The sequence below is a fragment of the Curcuma longa genome, chromosome 11 (genome assembly GCF_044706935.1).
Source record: "Curcuma longa cultivar G26 ecotype Majalengka, Jawa Barat chromosome 11, ITB_CL_G26_1.1, whole genome shotgun sequence".
Lineage (NCBI taxonomy): Eukaryota > Viridiplantae > Streptophyta > Magnoliopsida > Zingiberales > Zingiberaceae > Curcuma > Curcuma longa.
In genome coordinates, this window is record NC_133871.1 from 27673938 (window position 1) to 27692059 (window position 18122).

The 18122-nt window shown below is 34.9% G+C and overlaps 1 protein-coding gene across 2 annotated transcripts; it reads right to left on the reverse strand.

Moving 5' to 3' along the window:
- Positions 1-298: 298 nt before the first annotated feature.
- LOC141838640 (developmentally-regulated G-protein 2) lies at positions 299-17340 on the reverse strand. Of its 2 annotated transcripts, none has more exons than XM_074726175.1 (12): positions 17222-17340; positions 15706-15797; positions 14798-14865; positions 9162-9238; positions 7006-7186; positions 6353-6409; positions 5527-5601; positions 4796-4915; positions 1476-1646; positions 1206-1319; positions 956-1126; positions 299-769 (listed from the first exon to the last, which is right to left on the reverse strand). In XM_074726175.1, exons 2-12 carry the CDS (start codon positions 15773-15775, stop codon positions 674-676), a joined length of 1200 nt encoding a protein of 399 aa, XP_074582276.1. In that variant the 5' UTR covers positions 15776-15797; positions 17222-17340; the 3' UTR covers positions 299-673. The 2 variants fall into 2 exon arrangements, with proteins under 2 accessions (XP_074582276.1, XP_074582277.1); XM_074726176.1 differs by having other exon boundaries at positions 15706-15800; positions 17222-17309.
- Positions 17341-18122: the final 782 nt, after the last annotated feature.

The following is an 18122-nucleotide window of genomic DNA, read 5'->3' on the forward strand; positions in this document are numbered from 1 at the left end:
ATATTTCATTAACATGTCACACTTCTGAACAACAAATAACAAATTTTGTCTTTATGTAACAATTTACACATGAAAGATATTTATACTCCAATTTCCGAGAAAGTATTAGAAATAATAGACTTTAATTATCAAGTATTTAAGAAAAATAATTTTAAATTTCAAGCCAGTACAGTGGATCGTCTATTGGAGAATAAGTTATCTGATGCTGCTCAACCTACTGTCATGATAATTAAACCGTCTACAACTGCAAATCCGAACGATTTCAAGGTCAGCACACGAACCCAGTAAATAACACGAAGGATCAAATAACAGAGTTGAGTGATCATGAAGGATTATTGTTAAACAGTGAAATCCTAATTATTCAAGTCAAAAAGAAAAAAAAAGTTGAGAAATCCTCCCAATACAGTAACAAATTATTGGAAAAATAGCGTTCAGCTTTTTTGTTTTAAATAAAAAAAAGCATCCTCCTGATATTACATCAAAAATAGGTAGGTCTGAAGACGTAACAAGGGCACTGCTTAAATATAGATGCTTCTGATATCAGCTTCCCTGATAATTCTCAGCTGAGGTTCAAAGAGTGCGTCTACTACATGCTGCATGCTTTCATAATGGAATTCCAATTCCATGCCTAGATGGAAACACGATCGACTGTTGTCTACAGATGCAAACAGCTTTATGTTTTAAGAGGAGCCTTCTTTTCTCTATCAGATATTCGAGAAGGGCCAGTCGTGTGCGATTTAAACCGGCCTCTCCCCCCTTCTTCCTTCTCCTGAATGACGCGAAAAGTCAATATCAGTTACCTATTCTCTGCATATGAATTGATCAAAGGCCAAAGGGGAACTGAGGCGATGAGAATCACACAGATGAAGTGCTAATTTTAAACATTCAAGCAAGATGGAATGGCAGGGACTAACAATATGAGAGTCCATGTTAAGTAAAATATGGTCACACAAACCTTCTTCTTTACTATTTGAACTACGTCCTCATCTTGAAGATTGTGTTGAAGACCACAGTGTTGTGGGTAATGCCGGGCACTGACTCCCCAAACAAGCACATATTTCACATCTTTGACTAAGCTTCGATGTATATGATTACAGAAATCTTCCACTGTACATCCTCCTCTATCCTAATATTAAGATGCAGCAGAACATGAGTTCCTACTGAGATTCTATTCATAAACTCAGTAAACAAAAAAAACAACTTACAGTAGAAAGGACCACAGGATCAGTAAAATCCGGCTGTTGACCTTGAGGTTTTGTGTATACTCTTACAAGACCCATTTCCTCCCACATCTTAGCTAATAATCTATCTAAATTAAGCTGCAAACAGAAAATATGGAAAGAAAGCCACAGTTTTAGCAAAGAAATGGAACAGTTTCAGGTTCACCTTATAAGTTGTGTGAACATGTAGTTGCTGGGTAGGCTAGCCAGGAAAAATAAAATAAAATTGTGGTCAAAACCAGAATTTGAACCTGCCTTCAAGTTACAGCTTATGACAACTGAATTTGGTTGGCGGGCAAGTCTGTCAACATCATCAATGCCAACAACGTCAATCTTGTTATAAACATATATGCACTTCATGTATTTCCTGTTCCCTTCAATGACATCAATAAAGTCATCCACACTAGCATCCTCACGGAATAGCACCTAAAAGGCAAACAAAGAGTGAAACTATGAATGAAAAACAGCATATTTACATATGCTTCAACTACATATTTTTAAAATTTCACAATTGTCACAAGGCCACAGATACAAATCTTATATCTTAGAAAATTCAACTGTAAAAGAACATAATCTGGTTTAACATCCTAAATGACTTGGAAACCGCTAGAGATGTGCAAGACAAAACACAGTGATATTATCATATTAGAAGGGCTGAAGGCTGGTGGATGCATTACAATGATCACAGGAAGGTACATGCTGAAATAATCCCTGTTTGCTTCTCATACTATAATCCTTGTATTATATGAGGGAAACAAGAAAGAGTTTTTGAGGGAAGAATAAGAGAAAAAAAGGTTTGTATAAACAGTCCTTTGTTTGGAAATCTGCCTTAGATGCTAGAATAACTAAATAATTTATTTCAAAAGAATCTGCATTTATGTGGCCACATATGTTTATGGAGTGACACTCCATGAATACACTAATGACTGCAAAAGGTTTATGAAGGCCAAATTGTCCTAACTAGTACACTCCAAATCATGTCCAAGTTAATATTGATTTAATTAAATCAAGTTAAAAAAGACATATCCTATACATTGATTAGATCAACATGTAATTCTTTATACGGACAACCTAGGTTGGTTAACATGAATCACTATATATTATGTATTGAAATGTATCGTTTAGATTCATATGCAAAATAAAATAAATAAAACTATGAATTGGTTAGAAGTAACTATAATTAGGTTCATGAATTTTTATACTCATTAGTCAGATATACTTTTTTACTGTTGATACTGTAAATCTGTTCATGCATAAGTCTAAGATGTGCTAATAGGCATCAACGATAAGAAACTTATAGTTCATTAAAGAATCTTTAGGAAACCACTTATTTATAACACTTCACTAAATATGGTTGCAGCTTGATCTAGTGCAGAAGTAGAATATAGAGTGACAGCACCCAACTTGCAAGACAATTCCAATTAAGTCTCTACTTCATGAACTTAATCCTACAAGCATTCAACCAATAGATATGGCCACGAGATCCTGACCACATCTGCCTCTGGCTTTTCAAGGAAGTTGTGAACTTGACTTGCAAAGTTTCCAGCAGATTCCCCACTCACATTGCGACATCTCAGCCACCATGTTGTCTCCTCAACCCTAAACAAAGGTACTCCGCTGCCCAAAGGTAAGCTCCCAACCCCTGCAAACCCAAACCCTAGCAGTCCCCTCACAAAGATTTCCCGCCGCTGAATCCTTCTGGTGTTGAGATTTCCCTCCTCAATGCCCTTTTCTATTCAGTACAGCCTTCCATCGAGTCTTCTCCTTGTGCGATTCTTCGCTATTGGCGACTGCTATGAAGCTAGACTGTGGGTATCTCCTTCACCTTCATCCAAATCGAGCCAAACCGAGCTCATTTTGTCACCATCAAAGGAGGTAGCTGGAAAACCGTCCTTGATTGCGCTTAGACCAGTGAGTGTTTTCCCTTCCCGATTCCATGTTTGGATTCTGAATTCATAGTCATAAACTTACTACTAAACCTGGGCAGCAGGCATTCTCACCCTGCAATTGTTGTCTTTGGTTTGTTCTGAGTAGATTGGAGAGATATGTGAAGGTAAAAGAGTGACTTCCTTGTTTAGCACCTTTGTTATGTCTATTGGGGAAACGTTCATGCCTCTTATCTCAATTTGACGGCATGCTGATGAGTGTTTTTTCTGTTTGTTTTTGTGGGTATTCAAATCCTATCTTTGTGGTTGATTAGTTATTTTAGGGCAGCAGCGGATTTGCTCCTTTTATAGTCCGTTTGTTACAAAGGGTGAATCAAACCCTTTTAATGAGTCCTATGTGAATGTTGCTATCTCGTTGGCTTGATTCGAGCATTTTATTTTGTCACATGAGCAATTAAATTGTGTAAGTGTGAGAGTAACCCCTATCTTGAATAGCCTGTTAACCCTAGCTGTATGAAGTGATATCATATAGAAGGTTAGAATTAGTGTATTTTAGTCACTTCTTTTATTAATTGTTGCTTTCATGTTTTGGTGCATGATAGTGTTTCTTATGATGTATCCATGTAGACCCACTAGTTCAATCACTGGTTTGAGGAGTTTAGAGTTTTTTAAGGTGAGCCCATAACACTATAACTCCTTGTTTAGGTGGGTGTTCTTGCATGTGCATGACTAAAATATGTTATGACATGAGATAGTAAAGATATTGTTTGCAAAAGGAGGAAAGTTAAATGTGATGTTTAATGATGCAATAGAAAAAATGATAAATTTTATGGGGTTAAACTAGAATAAAAATCCAATTTTATTTCTTGTTTCATTTGATCTTACCATGTTTGGGACTCTACACATGCGGGTAATACACATGGGGTTCCAATTATCTCAGAAAATTTTTGGCACTGGTGAAGATGCATTTTCAAGGGCTGATGATGTCAAAAGGATGTGGAACTACATAAAAGAAAACAATCTGCAGGTATATTGATGAACTTGGAAGGAAATTGTGTTTTATCCCAACTTTTATTTTGATCAGCAGTCAAGGCCCTCCTGTTCAAATTGAAAATCCAATCTTTGGTCCAGTTTCCAGAATCCAGACCAAAAAATAAAAGTAACTTCAGTTCAGTTTGAAAAATTCAATATAGAGTTGGACTTTGGTTTGATTTTCTTCTCCAAATAGGAGAACCAAACACGAGTTTTTTGTATGATTTTAGATTATAGGCAAACCATGTTTTGAAATTCAGTATACTAGAAAAGTTTTAAATAAGATAGACTAGATATTTTGTTAAGTAAAAATTATGTGGATAAAATTATTGAAGTTAAGTGAATTGAAGATAGATTATTATGCTAAAGTTATTCGCTAGTGTTAACTGGAACACCAGATTTACATTGCTACGCCATGTGTAACCTTCATTTTTGTTAACTACTAAAATAGCAAGATAGAAACATATCCTCAGTGAAAAACAGCATGATTTCAAGAATGCAAATAGAAGAGAAATGGAGCACAACTTCAGAAATCTGAGTCTAAAGGGTAACAAGATACAGCATACAATATTCCATAAACTTCATATAAAATATAAGGATAAAAGAATTATGAGAAATCACTTGCTGCAAAAAGTAAGACTATACTAAGGGGAGTACCTCTGCATTGTGTATTTTGTACTCGTGTAGAATTTGATAGCAAAGCTTCTCATCGACATGAGTTAAAGCACACGTACTATTGAAGGAAATGCCACCAGTCTTTTTCTTTTTGAAATATATCTTTAAAAGAAAGAAAGTCACATTAGATTTCAAGTTTTTCTTGAAATGAGGATTCTCAGGTGTTCCATTATAAAGTGACTTGACCATAAAAATTGATAAATGAAGAACAAAAACAGAGATCTACACTACTGGAGAAACAAAAAAGGGCTTATCTCAGCCAAGAAATCATGAAGCAATCTTATTTTACTTCTGGCTAACAGCATGATGCATGCAATTAACAGAAGTCATGGCATGTCTTTTTAATAGAAAACATAACATGTTTCTGGGGAATTTCACAAATGAACCATTCTAAAACAGTTTAATTTCAAGTCTAACTGGCAAACAAAAACCATGATGTTATCTAAAATTTTATAGCATGGTTTGTTAATGTTCAAATTAATTAACATGATGGCACTGACAGTTGGAAAAAAAATGAGAATCAAACCCCAAATGACTGATTGAAAACCAATTTATGTTAACATGTATGGCAGCAATAGCTGGTAATGAAAATGCAACTGGCATCTGAAGCAATACACAAGCTTTCAAGCTTGCAATCATAAATTCTGAAATGCATGTCAAAATGTTGGAAGAAAAAATTATTGGGGAAAAATGCCAAGCAAAAACAATAGTACCTGAGGTGGCCTCTTGTTTAATCTTAGGCCGACAGCTTCCAGTTCTTTTGTTAATATTTGCCTATGTCCCTCACTCTGAAATTATCAAAAACAGAATGCACAACTACTAAAAGTATCGAGGATAAAACACAATAAACATTTGTTGCATGGATACCCAGTAATGATCAAGATCTAAGAAACTTGTAAGAAACATGATAATTGTAGGATTAAATCCCAAGAAGTAAACAATCAGAAATTTAAATGCAACTTTGTGATATATAAGAAAATTTATGAAGTAAACTCGTTTATGTATATCACAAATGTACACAAAAAATTGTAGAAAATCACTATTCGAAATTGCATCTGACTACTACTGTTCAAAAATTTCCACAACCTTCAAAGATATGCATAGACATAAGTGAAGTGTAAATTGGAGAGGTAGATTATCCTAGTCTCAGAAACTGCCCAACGTCTCAAGGTGGTCTTTAAAAGCATATGCATTGGGTACACCGTTGAGCCACCATTATCTATGTAAATGTATATGGAGGCTCTTATGTGTTCCATATTAGAAAAAACAACATAAATTGTATTGAAAATAATGCATAACATCATGTGTCACGAATATGTTTTCTTCTACCACCCTAGTATCATACCATACTAATAAACCAAAAAAATCTATAAAAATTATATTATGATTTATTAATTAAATTAGTCATTTTAAGAAATTCATATAACATATAAGATATAACATAAGATCAAGATTTAAACAGCAATGACCTGGTATGATACTATATAGACAAAAAGGGCAATGAAATAACAAACAGCCCGAGGTAAAACATAAACTTACTTTCGAAGCATCAAGGACCATCAACACAATGTCAGAGGACTTGGAAACAGCAATAACCTGGAGACGAAGAAGACCAAATTAGAAGAAAGTTACATTCATCTCACTTACTGCTTGAGAAAATCAAGTATAAAGGAGCAACCAAGACCAAGAAAATGGCAGTTGGCCTCCTCCCTCTCTTACATAGAAACCAAATGTGTAAACAATTGTAGGAAAACTTAGATGGTTTGTGTATTCATAAAAACATTCTACAGTTGGTTTCAGTTACTATCCTAGAAATAGCATGCCAATCAGAAAGATTTACAGTGGCCATTATGTAATTGGAACATTCCATGCTTTCTTAGTGAGATACTGATTTATGGAATGGCAAATAATTGGCACCAAGGCATTCTTAAACGAATATCATAGCTCATTACATAACATAATACTTTGAAATAACTGGAAACATCACCAGCCACAGATCACTCTTTTCTTTTGAGGGAAACCATAGGCAACAGCCTACCCAAGAGTACATATCAGACTTCAAAATCTCCTCAGGAAAAATTTAAAAGGCTAGCCCTACTTGTAAGTTTTAATAAAAGGGAGGGAGAAAAAAAAAGGAATGAATGCAAATGGTAGATAATTAAAATTGACATTAAGAGAAAGAGTAACTAGACCTGCCTCCCACGTCCCTTGCCTTCTGAAGCCCCTTCAATGATTCCTGGAAGATCTAGAAGTTGGATTTTGGTATCATTGTAGTGAATAATTCCTGGTATGCAAGTGAGAGTTGTGAACTCATAGGATGCAGCTTCTGAATGTGTTCCAGTCAACATTGTTAGAAGTGTAGACTTCCCTACACTGCCAAATTTAAACGCATAACTAATTAGAAATCAAAATAAGTTACTCATAGTAAAATGTCCAGTAAATAATTTGTATTAAAAAATAATCAAATGTTTGCTGATTATGTGCAAAGTGTGAACTGTTGTATGGACTTTTAAAATCCAACACAGTAATTTGGACCAAAACGAGTTCACTGTCAAATTTAAACGAATAACTAACTAGCAACCAAAAGTGGCTTACCATAGTAAAGTGACCTTTCAATAAATTGCATTAGAAAATTTACAGCAGAAAGTGTTTGTTATAAAAATCCAACACAAAGTAATTTGGACCAAAAATAAGTCCAGAAATGGCATTTCACCTTTTTTTTATACCAGTTATCCAGCTTACCCCGACTAATCCTGAGGTGGATGGTTCAACCACACATTCTAACCACCAAGTAAATTCAGGAAGCGAGGTGGCTCCTGACGTGGTGCCCCAACATTATTAGTCATTCGAACACCGCATGCATGTGCTGCGTGAGTTTCGAAACCCAATTGAGAAAAGCACCCTGCCTCTTACCACCACAACATGCCCTGAGGGCCAGAAATGGCATTTCACAGTTTGTCAGTCTGGTGTATATCAGCCAGGTACACAAACTGCCAGTATTGGCATTACTGAGATTTTAATGTCCATTCACCACTTTCAAGTTTTGAAATTACCAAGGACATTTAGTCTTTACTTACACTTAAGTTTTGAATTTGGTTTTCAACTATAGAATACCTTATTTTCTACCTAATCTTCTCATTAATCTTCTGAAATTAATTATTAATTAAAACTAAATCTAATTTGATTTTGGTGTATTGTGAGTTTTGGTTTAATCTTCTCAGACCAATGACTAGGAGTTTCCCATTGAGATGAGAGATCGAGGTGTTGACACATTTCCCTATCTTGCTCATGAGATCTTTCCCTTGACAAAGCCCTCTCATTGGTCTGAGACCCTCCATCTCATCCTTCCTAATCTCTTCCTCACATAAGAATACTCTCTTTTCCTCCTCTTGTGAGCCTTCTCATCCCTAAGGACCCAGCAACCCTCTTGGTGGTGGGAAGCATTGAAAAATTGTGACAATGATGAGATTCTCCTCTTCAAATTAAGGTGAAACTCATTTCTCTATCCTTTATGGACTTTAAAGGTCTAGGGTACACCTACAGGTTTTTCTTCTTCAAGATAAGATATTCTAGGTCTAACCACCTTTGCTTGGGTGCCTTTGATCCTTTTAGGACATTGGCTATTGAGGAGAATTTAGGGGTTTACTCCAAGCATAGATGACATTCATCCTTGTGGCAAGGACTTTATTGCTGCAATAATTAGTATATGGATTAGAAACCATATTTTGATGTAGCAACGACCTTGTCTTTTAGATTTGGAGCTTAGAAGGGGTTCAAGAGTTGGTCTTAGGGGCCAATAGCGTTATTTTGAAGGTACATCACAAAGATGGGTGCTGTGTCTACTTGGATTCTTTTTACAATATCCTAGTGCGTGAATAAATTGTTGCAACTCTTAGGTTTGAATAATTATGTTGTCTTATATCTTGAAAAGGGATTAAAAAAAAAGTCACTAAATGCACAAATAGGAACACTGATGTATTAAAAAGTGAAAAAGCATGAAAGTAGTGTTTAACTCGTTGAAAAGAATCTCAAAATAATATAACTTTATTTGCCTCTCTCACACGGTATTCATCCAAGATAGAGGATAAGTCCTTGCAACTTGTATGCATACAGAAAAAAAAAGTTAGTTCTCATGCTCACCAAAAGGGACCAAGCTAAGGCACTTGGAGGAGTCATTGAGCAACTACTTTATTTGTTCAGTTAGCACTCTCATACTAACAACAGACAAGACAGAAAGCTGTAATCTTCCAACTAAACCACATGAATTGTTGAGCTCTATACAAATGTCACAGTAACCAATAAAAATATAGACATAAGTTGAAACTTAAAAGAGAGAAAAATAGTAAACCTTGGGAAACCAATCAAAGCAACACGACCATGGCCAAACTTTGTAACTTCAAAGCCCTCTCCAGCTCCACTAGAACCCTGATTGCAAACACAATTATGGCTGTAAAAAATCATAAATAGATGAACAAAAGGGAAAGGAAATTTGATGAATTAATTATATGGTCTTGTAAATAGATCCATTCTTATTTCTATAAGATCAAGTACAACAAGCCATAGTTTCCAATCTTCCAAGTCCTTTTGAGTTACATGTATCGTTTGCAATCAGATTCATGCTCAAAAGGGCACTTGAGATTAGGGGAAATTATTTTGGGACACCTAGAAAGCCCTTTCTACCCATAGATGATATTATTAAGGGTGCAAAAAAATTATATGCAGACTCCTATATTTTACATATTACTAATAGGCCCCCAATCAACACATACAACCCCCGCTTTCCCAAATTCCTCGAATATATTGTAGAAATTCAACTTATTACAAATATATTCAACTATAGACTCTCTTAACGATTTGGTCAACAGATCTAATCATTAGAACTAAAGAAATGATGATCCCCTTATAACACTTTCTTTTTAATGAAGTAGCAATCAATCTCTATATGTTTTATCCTCTCATGAAACATGGCATTCAACATACAAGGTTATCTGCATTACAACTTGATGGTCAGCTTCATTAGCCCTACAGGGGCATATCCTAACATCATTTAAGTCTGAGCATTTAAAGTTATTAAACCTTTAGATGAGGAAAATTGGGTCTTTTTAGCATGGCAGAGTTTGGACCTTACTATGTTTACACGACTTCTCAACAATATGGAACTAACAGTAGTACCTCATTAGTGATGCTTCTCTCTACTTCCAAAGAAATTAGGATGTTCTTCGGCCAATGTACTCACGTGAGTAAAATATCACCCACATACATTAGATATATTTTTAATTTAAGATGGCAACTCAATACAAGGATACTTGGTTGTTCTTTGAGGCAAGTAGGGCAAACTGATCATATGTCATCGTATTTCCACAAATCCCAAAAGTTTGAATCACCAACATGAAGAATTTCAATTGATGAAATTCATGTGTGATCTGATGATTCTAATAACACAGGCCACTCATAGTTACTTATCAATGCAATTGTACCATTGAGTTTTTTTGTGCAACCACAGGTGACCTACCTCTTTCACTCAAAACTATGACTTATACAACTAGACGAGACTGCGGATAAGGATGAGGACATGGGCATCCTCCATACCCGTATGTGACCAACCTCTTCATTTTTCAAGTTTACTCAAATATCCACAAAAGTGATTATCAACAAACAATCATAGACTTTACTCTAAAACACTTCTAGTTCCTCAAAATATAACTGCTTCCACTTTTGGTTCTACTTGCATGAAAAATTTAAGATTTCATGGATGCATCTTTATATATATGACAAGTAAACATGAATTATTTTCTACCCTCGTTGTATCTACTCTACCATATATTTCTAATCCTAATCATTCTCACATACCGATCAAAAGGCAAGGCTATTTACCTATGTCATCATTAATCTTTGACAAAATTTTAAATTATGTGTAACTTTTTATCCTACTCATTTGTGTTTTTTTTTAATTGAATAAAGAGAATTAATAATGTAGGTCATGAATCCAATGATGGAGTTTTCTACTTAGATGAATTTAATTCTCCACTAGCCACTAGTGTTCTTTCTTATCACAACTATAGCCCCATGCTAGTGACATTGTCACCCTAGTCATCTTTTTGAAAATTAGAGACTCCGTTAATATCCCACCAAGGTTTAAATCTTGAGCCGAGCTATGGTTTCAATCCCTGACCATCTTAAGATATATCAAGTGTGTTAAGTGTTGATGTCGGAGCTGTGCCAAACACCATAATAGAAGGAAAAGGGAGAAGGAGAGGAGGAAGAACGTGCTTCATTTTGGGACAATGAGGCGAAGGAAGAAGAGGACGAAGATGAGGTAGCAAAAGACTCACAAAAGTCACACTAAGGGTTTTGTCATTGTGTCGCTCTTGTCATGTCACTCATGTTGCATCGTCGTGTGGAAGACTTGCATAGTTTGAACTTTGTTTTGTTTTGCGTGTGGAAGACTTGCAAAGGGTTCCAAAAGTTACGATAAGGTCTCTAAGGGCACATGAAAGACTCGTAGAGTGCAACTTCACTTTTTGCCTGTACAAGATTCAAGGAGTCGATCAAAAGGTTTTGGGCATCAGCAGAAGGTTCGTTCGAAGTTCATGGTGTTGAGCAATTTCATGTGTTGGCAGATAAAATGAAATGTTTTGATCATGTAGACCAACATGGAATAAAATTGTGAACCATGCATTCCACCCTTACTCACTAAGCTCCAATGTGAGGTATTCTAGTTTAGTAAACATCATTGTGCATCATTTTCGTCTAGTACTCTATAAACATATCTCTTCTTTACCGTACTTCACTTTGACGTATGGGTTCTAATCTTGTACATGATAACAATGGATTTCATCATTTTTAAATTTTTGTTAATGATTGCACATGTATGGACATGGATTTACTTGTTTAAAGCTTGTTTTGAGGTTCTTGATGTATTCAACAAAAAAAAAGCTAGACATATTTTTCCACTTTTGTTGAAATTTTATGTATTGATAATGCTTATCTTTACCTTTACCATGAAATTTTATGTTAGGTATACTTTATTCGTGTGGACATGAGTAGAAGATGAGAGTTGCAGAGATGAAGATATTAAGATGGATGTGCGGACATATAAGGATGGACAAGATAAGAAATGAAAATATTATAGAGAAAGTCGAGATTACACTTATTGAGGAAAAATTCCAAGAGACACATTGAAGATGATACGGACATGTATGTAGCCGGCCAATAGAGGCTCCGGTTAGACGATGTTATGACAAATGTACACATCAAACGAGAAAGAGGAAGACTAAAGAAAACTTGGTTAGCAACAATAAAATAAGATAAAATTTATTTAAATATAAATGATGATAGAGTAGGGGATAAAACTCAATGACGTAAAAAGATCCATATAGCTAACCCCACCTAATGGGATAAAACTTGGTTGTTATTGTTGTTGTTGTTGTTGTTGATATACTTTATTCATGTCTTAGTACTATGACAAATTCCACCAACTAGCTTCTCGTTATATCTTTCTTGGGTACTCTTGCACCAAAAGGTCTACATGCATTGTGATATATAGTGTCTCGTTGCCCTTATGCCTCTACTAATGTCATATTTTAAAAACCACACCATATTTCTTGGATTGTTCTCAATACATTTTTGAAGTTGTACCACTTCCACCACCAATTGCATTATCTGTCAACTAAAATCATCCATCACTTCTCCACTATAGTTGTATCACCAATGTATTAAGATGTCTTCACATTCGCAACCTCCACCACTAATAGCATCAGCAATTCAGAGATTGAATCATCGTCCATTAGACATTGGCTTACCTATTGCTCTCGAGAAAGGTAAGTGAATTACGACTACACATCTCATTGCAAATTTTGTTACCTTCCAAATTTTGAGCTTAACTTTTTACTAGTGTACGATGTTGTTGTCGTCTCTGAAAAACTAAAGATTCTTAAGTCATATCACAAAGCTCTTGAATATCCACATTGAAAACAAACTAATAGATAAGGAGTTCATCACAAGGAATGTAGGAACTTACACATCATCCCGAAGGTTTACACCCTATATCTTATTGATGAGTATTCATAATTTATATCTTCCAAACCATTAGTTGCAAATCCTAGTCTATATAATTTCTAACCTCACAATAAATAAGAGTCTGCAAATATTTCAATCATCAAAAATGTACTTTTTGTATGGCAACATCTCTCAAGAAGTTCATAGGCAACAAGGTTATTATGCTTAGGGGAGACTAAACTAAGTGGATTTAATAAAGAAATTTATGGTCATAAAGTCATAAAATTTTGACCAAAAAAACACAAACTCCTAAATTTTTTTTGAAAACTTCTTTCAAAAGTTTTACTCAAATTGGCCTCAAGTATACGAAAGCAAATCAAACAATCTTTGTCAACGGGTACTACTATTATCCTAACTTTGGCATGTGTTGATGATAGTATTATAACAAGAAATGATGTGCAAGACATGATAAAAACAAAGGACAGCCCGATGCACGAAGCTCCCGCCAATGCGAGATCTCGGAGAAGGATCCATTGTACGCAGCCTTACCCTGCTTTGTAAGAGCTGTTTCTGAGACTCAAATCCATGACCTCCAGGTCACACGGCAACAACTTTACCGTTGCGCATTATAACGATAAAAACAATATTTTGAAGCTAAGTTTGACATTAAAGATTTGGAAAGACTATGCTACTTTCTTAGAGTAAAAGTTACTTATAGCTCTCAAGGAACATCGTTATCTCAAAGAAAATATGTGATGAAAAAAAAGGTAAATCTACTACCTCAACGGCCCCCCTAAAGTCAGCCCCGCGGATATAAAGGGAGATTAATTCAAGTACATAGGCATTAGGCGCATGGCGGGATCAAAAATGCAGGTCATCACTTCCTGGGGATCAACCCTTGACCATTACGCCAGCAATGCCATGTGTGATGAATCTTTTACAAGAAGTTGATATGTGTGGATGCAAACTTACAAAGACAACAATTATACTGGATTATAATTTATGGTCAGCAGATGATGACTTCGAGATTTCTCTCCTTGGAAGTAGGAGGACTCGTCTATCTCATAATACCATACTAGATATATCGATTCTAGTTGGTCTTGTAAGTCGGTTCATGTAGAATCTTCTCTGTGTTTAACACTCTGTTAGTAGGTAATGTTAAGGAACTACCAATATACTAAAGGGTCTTGAGAAAATGTTTAAAAAGCATAGGTGTCTAAAATTAAATGCCTTTTATGATGTAAATAATGTTATCTACGTTAGGATTCTTGAAAAATATGGTAGCACATTCTATGTTGCAGTAGAATAGAGAGTATTCCACAAATGCACAATGCACAAAACACATTAAAGTGGACGGCGACTTCATTACGGATATTAGGGATATAGTGATGCCTAAGAAAATTAGCACACAATGCATTTCTTCCATAAAAAAAATTAATGACATCTTTACCAAGCCTCTTACTACTATTCGTTTTGCACATGAACAGCTTAACTCGTTTTGCTCTAGGTTAGGGGGGGTGTCGAGTGTTGACACATATATTTACCTACTCAAGTTTCCTAGTTCTTCAATCAGTTAGTTATTCTGAATTGTATAAATACATACATTGTAATCCTATTTCAATAATAAGAATACAATGTTTTAGCTAATTTTTGTTGATTCTTCCCGGATTGAGTGCAATTGACATTTGGGTGACAAATTATGGCCTATACAAAATTTGTTAGTGACTTTAGAAGAAGCTAATTACTTAGACATTGTAATCCTATTACAGTGTATACAGATCAACATTAAAAAAAATTACAGTATTTTAATCTGGATCAGATACAAATGAACATGAATCTAAGCATTCAGCATCTCATTTTATAACAATAGTGAGCAATGGTGCATTGGCATAGGAGTGTTGTCAGGTAGCTAACATGGGTATGGAGGGAAAATATAAGAAGTCAGGGACTCAGGGTATCAGAGTAATGTTTGGAAAATATACAAACCTTTGGAGGCTCTAAAAGTTGTGTTCTTAATTTTGCTAGTTTTGCCTTCAATTGTCCAAGATGATATTCTACAGAGATGACAACACAATTAAACAGAAGCATAACTAATTACACAATTAACAAATTCAAACCATAGTGCAGTAGTACAATATTTAGTTAAAACAGATACATCTTCCTACAGCACAGTTAAGCAATATTAACTCAAAGAACAAAGTATAGTTCACAAATGATGACTATTTCGAGACACTGCAGACAAAAAGAATTGCATGCTTTCCTAGATAAAGAGATGGATCAAGGATTGACCAATTCACTCATGCTAATCAGAAAATGTGATGTTTGGTATCCAAATATACAGACCACCAGATTGATACATTGCAGCACATATGATGACACTATATGATAAGGCAAGAGTATAGAATATGCAGACTCCTTGAAGAATGCAAACACATAACATGATATGCAGGGAAGTGGAGGATACCAAATTTCATGTTAAAAAAACATATGTGAATTGAAGAAACAAGTGGCCAAGCATACTATGTTAAGTTAATGTATTAGCATGAAGAATAGTGTAAGAAAAATAAAAAAACAAGCAAAGTTTCTATTATGTAATAGAAGACACTGGTTGAATCAAAAGAATGCAAGGCAGATACAAGGCTGAAGCATCTAAAGTCTAAAGACACATAATCTCAGCAACCGTTTCTAAATAGGCACTGAATGCATCCAAATAAAGTGGTTATGAGTAATGCAAATGAGAATATAAAATAATGTGTGTCGATCCAATAGATATAATGATTGTGAGAATACAAAAGAAATAATGTATTTTAATCATAAGCCTACACTGATGTATCTGCTTTAGCATAATCTGATTTATATAGAATGAACATCACAAGTACAAGCACAAAGCAAACCTGTAGCCTTATTTTTCTGAGTTCGGGCCATCTCGGCCTCAATCTCCTTAATCCTCTCAAGAATACCCATCTCTATAGAATATCAAATAAACCTGCTAGAAAAGGAAATATCACTGATATATAAACAGAGAATATGCATATAATGCATCCAATGTCATGATGTTAAAGAAAACAATTAAAGGATTGATCCTCTCTCTCTCTCTCTCTCTCTCAGACGCATGCTCATCAAAGAGAAGATTTCTAATAACTAAAGATCACAGAAATGATCATTCGAAAGACTTATTAAGCCTTAAATGACCATAAGCTTGTTTCATTCAATTCATCATAAAAATAAAGGTGTGTAAGTATGACATTTATGTCTCCAACTGTCTTTAACTGCTCTACAATATCAGGTAGATCCTGTCTACTGAAAAAAAAATGAAAATAGAAATGCAAAAAAAAAAAGTAAAATGGAGAAGAGGTAGAAAGGTCCTTAAGAATCAAAAAAGTTTAGGCTCAAAATTTGGGAAATGAACCGTTTGAGCAAAAGAATGTCACTCGCAACAAATAAAGACATGGCACCAGCCTTGGTTGTTTTTATTAGAATTATCAGAAATGTTAAGATAACTTTATCAAACTTCTAGAGGATTGAGCATCTTAATGGTGAAGATTTGAGTACTTGTAACAAGAAACTAATAAGATTGACAATGAGGATAGGTTCCTGCTATAATCAAGAGCTACTCCATAGGAAAAATTCAGGAAACAAGCCCATTTAAACTATTTTCTGAGAAATTAGAGCCAGAGCGACAAAACAATAGTTATACATACATGACAAGAGATTCCAAAATCAACAACGACTTCCAAAGCCCTTACCAATTGAGCAAGCTAGCACCTTCAACTAATTTAAATTACTAACTCTCGATGATGGAATGTACAAATCCCAATTTTTTGTACATGACAATGCAGCAGCTGGCCACAGTGTAGTGCTCAGAAGTCAGAATAATAGAGAAGTTGGCACATTTTAACCACAATATTAATCTTAGCTCTGCTATATCCTATTCTCCAACATATGCAAATCACGTAGCTTCATCTCTAGTTCACTACATGACACATGACATTCTCTTACAAAGAAAATTGGTACACTTCGAGAAAGGATCATCAGCCCAGGTGGTAGCCACACAACTATTTGCTACATCTGAACAAATTGATAATTACTGATATCCAATCAGAAATAAATAAATACCTTTATGTCACAAGATGCACTTTCACAAGGGTAGCACAAAAAGATGAAGCTTTATTTTCTCCTAATTAACAGGTTCCACAATTCGACATATAAAAAAAGGGAACATGGACCAAATTTTAGAATCACAACACCAAGATCAAAAATTATCCTGTTGATTCCACGGCATGTTGTTCCAGAATTTGACAGGATGTCCATCAGATAAGTACATCGGCTCAAAATGGAAATGGCAGAAGATGTCGAGAAAAATTACATACCAAAGGCAACAAGAAAAGGAGATGAAAGAATACTACAAACCCTAGAAGGAGATCGGCGGAGGTGTAGGCGGAGGCCGAGCGTAGCAAGGAATCGAGGGATGGACGTGGCTGCTGCCGCCCCGAGCCGTCTCTCAAGTGGAAACTGGAAACGTAGGGAAGCGAAGGGTAATGGCTTAACTAATGCCCATGTGTCGTGCACCCGCTGCACTTCGGGTCCTCCGTTTTGTGAGCAATGACAGTACGAGTACACGTGCGGGTTGGACCACGAAACATAAAACCCTAAATATAATGTTTTAGTGCTTCTAATGTAGAAATTTCAATTTTTTAATGATAAAAACAAATAAATAAATCATTTTCATAATTCCTTTGTGGAGAAAGGCTTTTTGTGCTAAAATTTTGAACATTTTACTCAAGTTTGATCCTTAAAAGTCTAAAAATTATGTGCTAAAATAGTTTTTGGGGCTCAAAAATATCAATAGATAATAGAGTCAAAATATTCCAAATACAAAAAAAAAATCATATATTATTTTGTAAAATATAATTTAAACTAAATTAATATCATTAAAATATCTCATTTCCCATTAATAATTATGTTATTAATTGATTAAGTTTGATCCTTCATTATATAAAATCATATTTAATTACGGTTGCCTGAATAAAACTATTTATTCATCAAACATTTAATTTCATTCTACTATATAGTCAAATACTATCCTCTAGTTGATTGTTAATCAAGTATACTCTGATAATCTCATTTATACTTAACTTATAATGACTATACACATATACAAAGATTTGAAATTAAAGAAGAATGAATAGGAGCAAAAATCTAAAATTCAAAAATAACTTCGAATGCAAACCCTGAGTAACTCAATCAAATTCAATTATAACCACACCTCCATAATAATTATCAACCCTAAACCCTAAACCCTAAACCCTAA

Excerpts from the sequence above, each read along its gene's own strand:
- LOC141838640 (XM_074726175.1), bottom strand. The coding sequence starts at position 15,775 with ATGGGTATTCTTGAGAGGATTAAGGAGATTGAGGCCGAGATGGCCCGA. Across the intron at positions 1,127-1,205 it reads ATCCTGTGGTCCTTTCTACT|GATAGAGGAGGATGTACAGT; the intron begins GTAAGTTGTTTT and ends TCTTAATATTAG. Across the intron at positions 770-955 it reads TTCAAATAGTAAAGAAGAAG|GAGAAGGAAGAAGGGGGGAG; the intron begins GTTTGTGTGACC and ends CGCGTCATTCAG.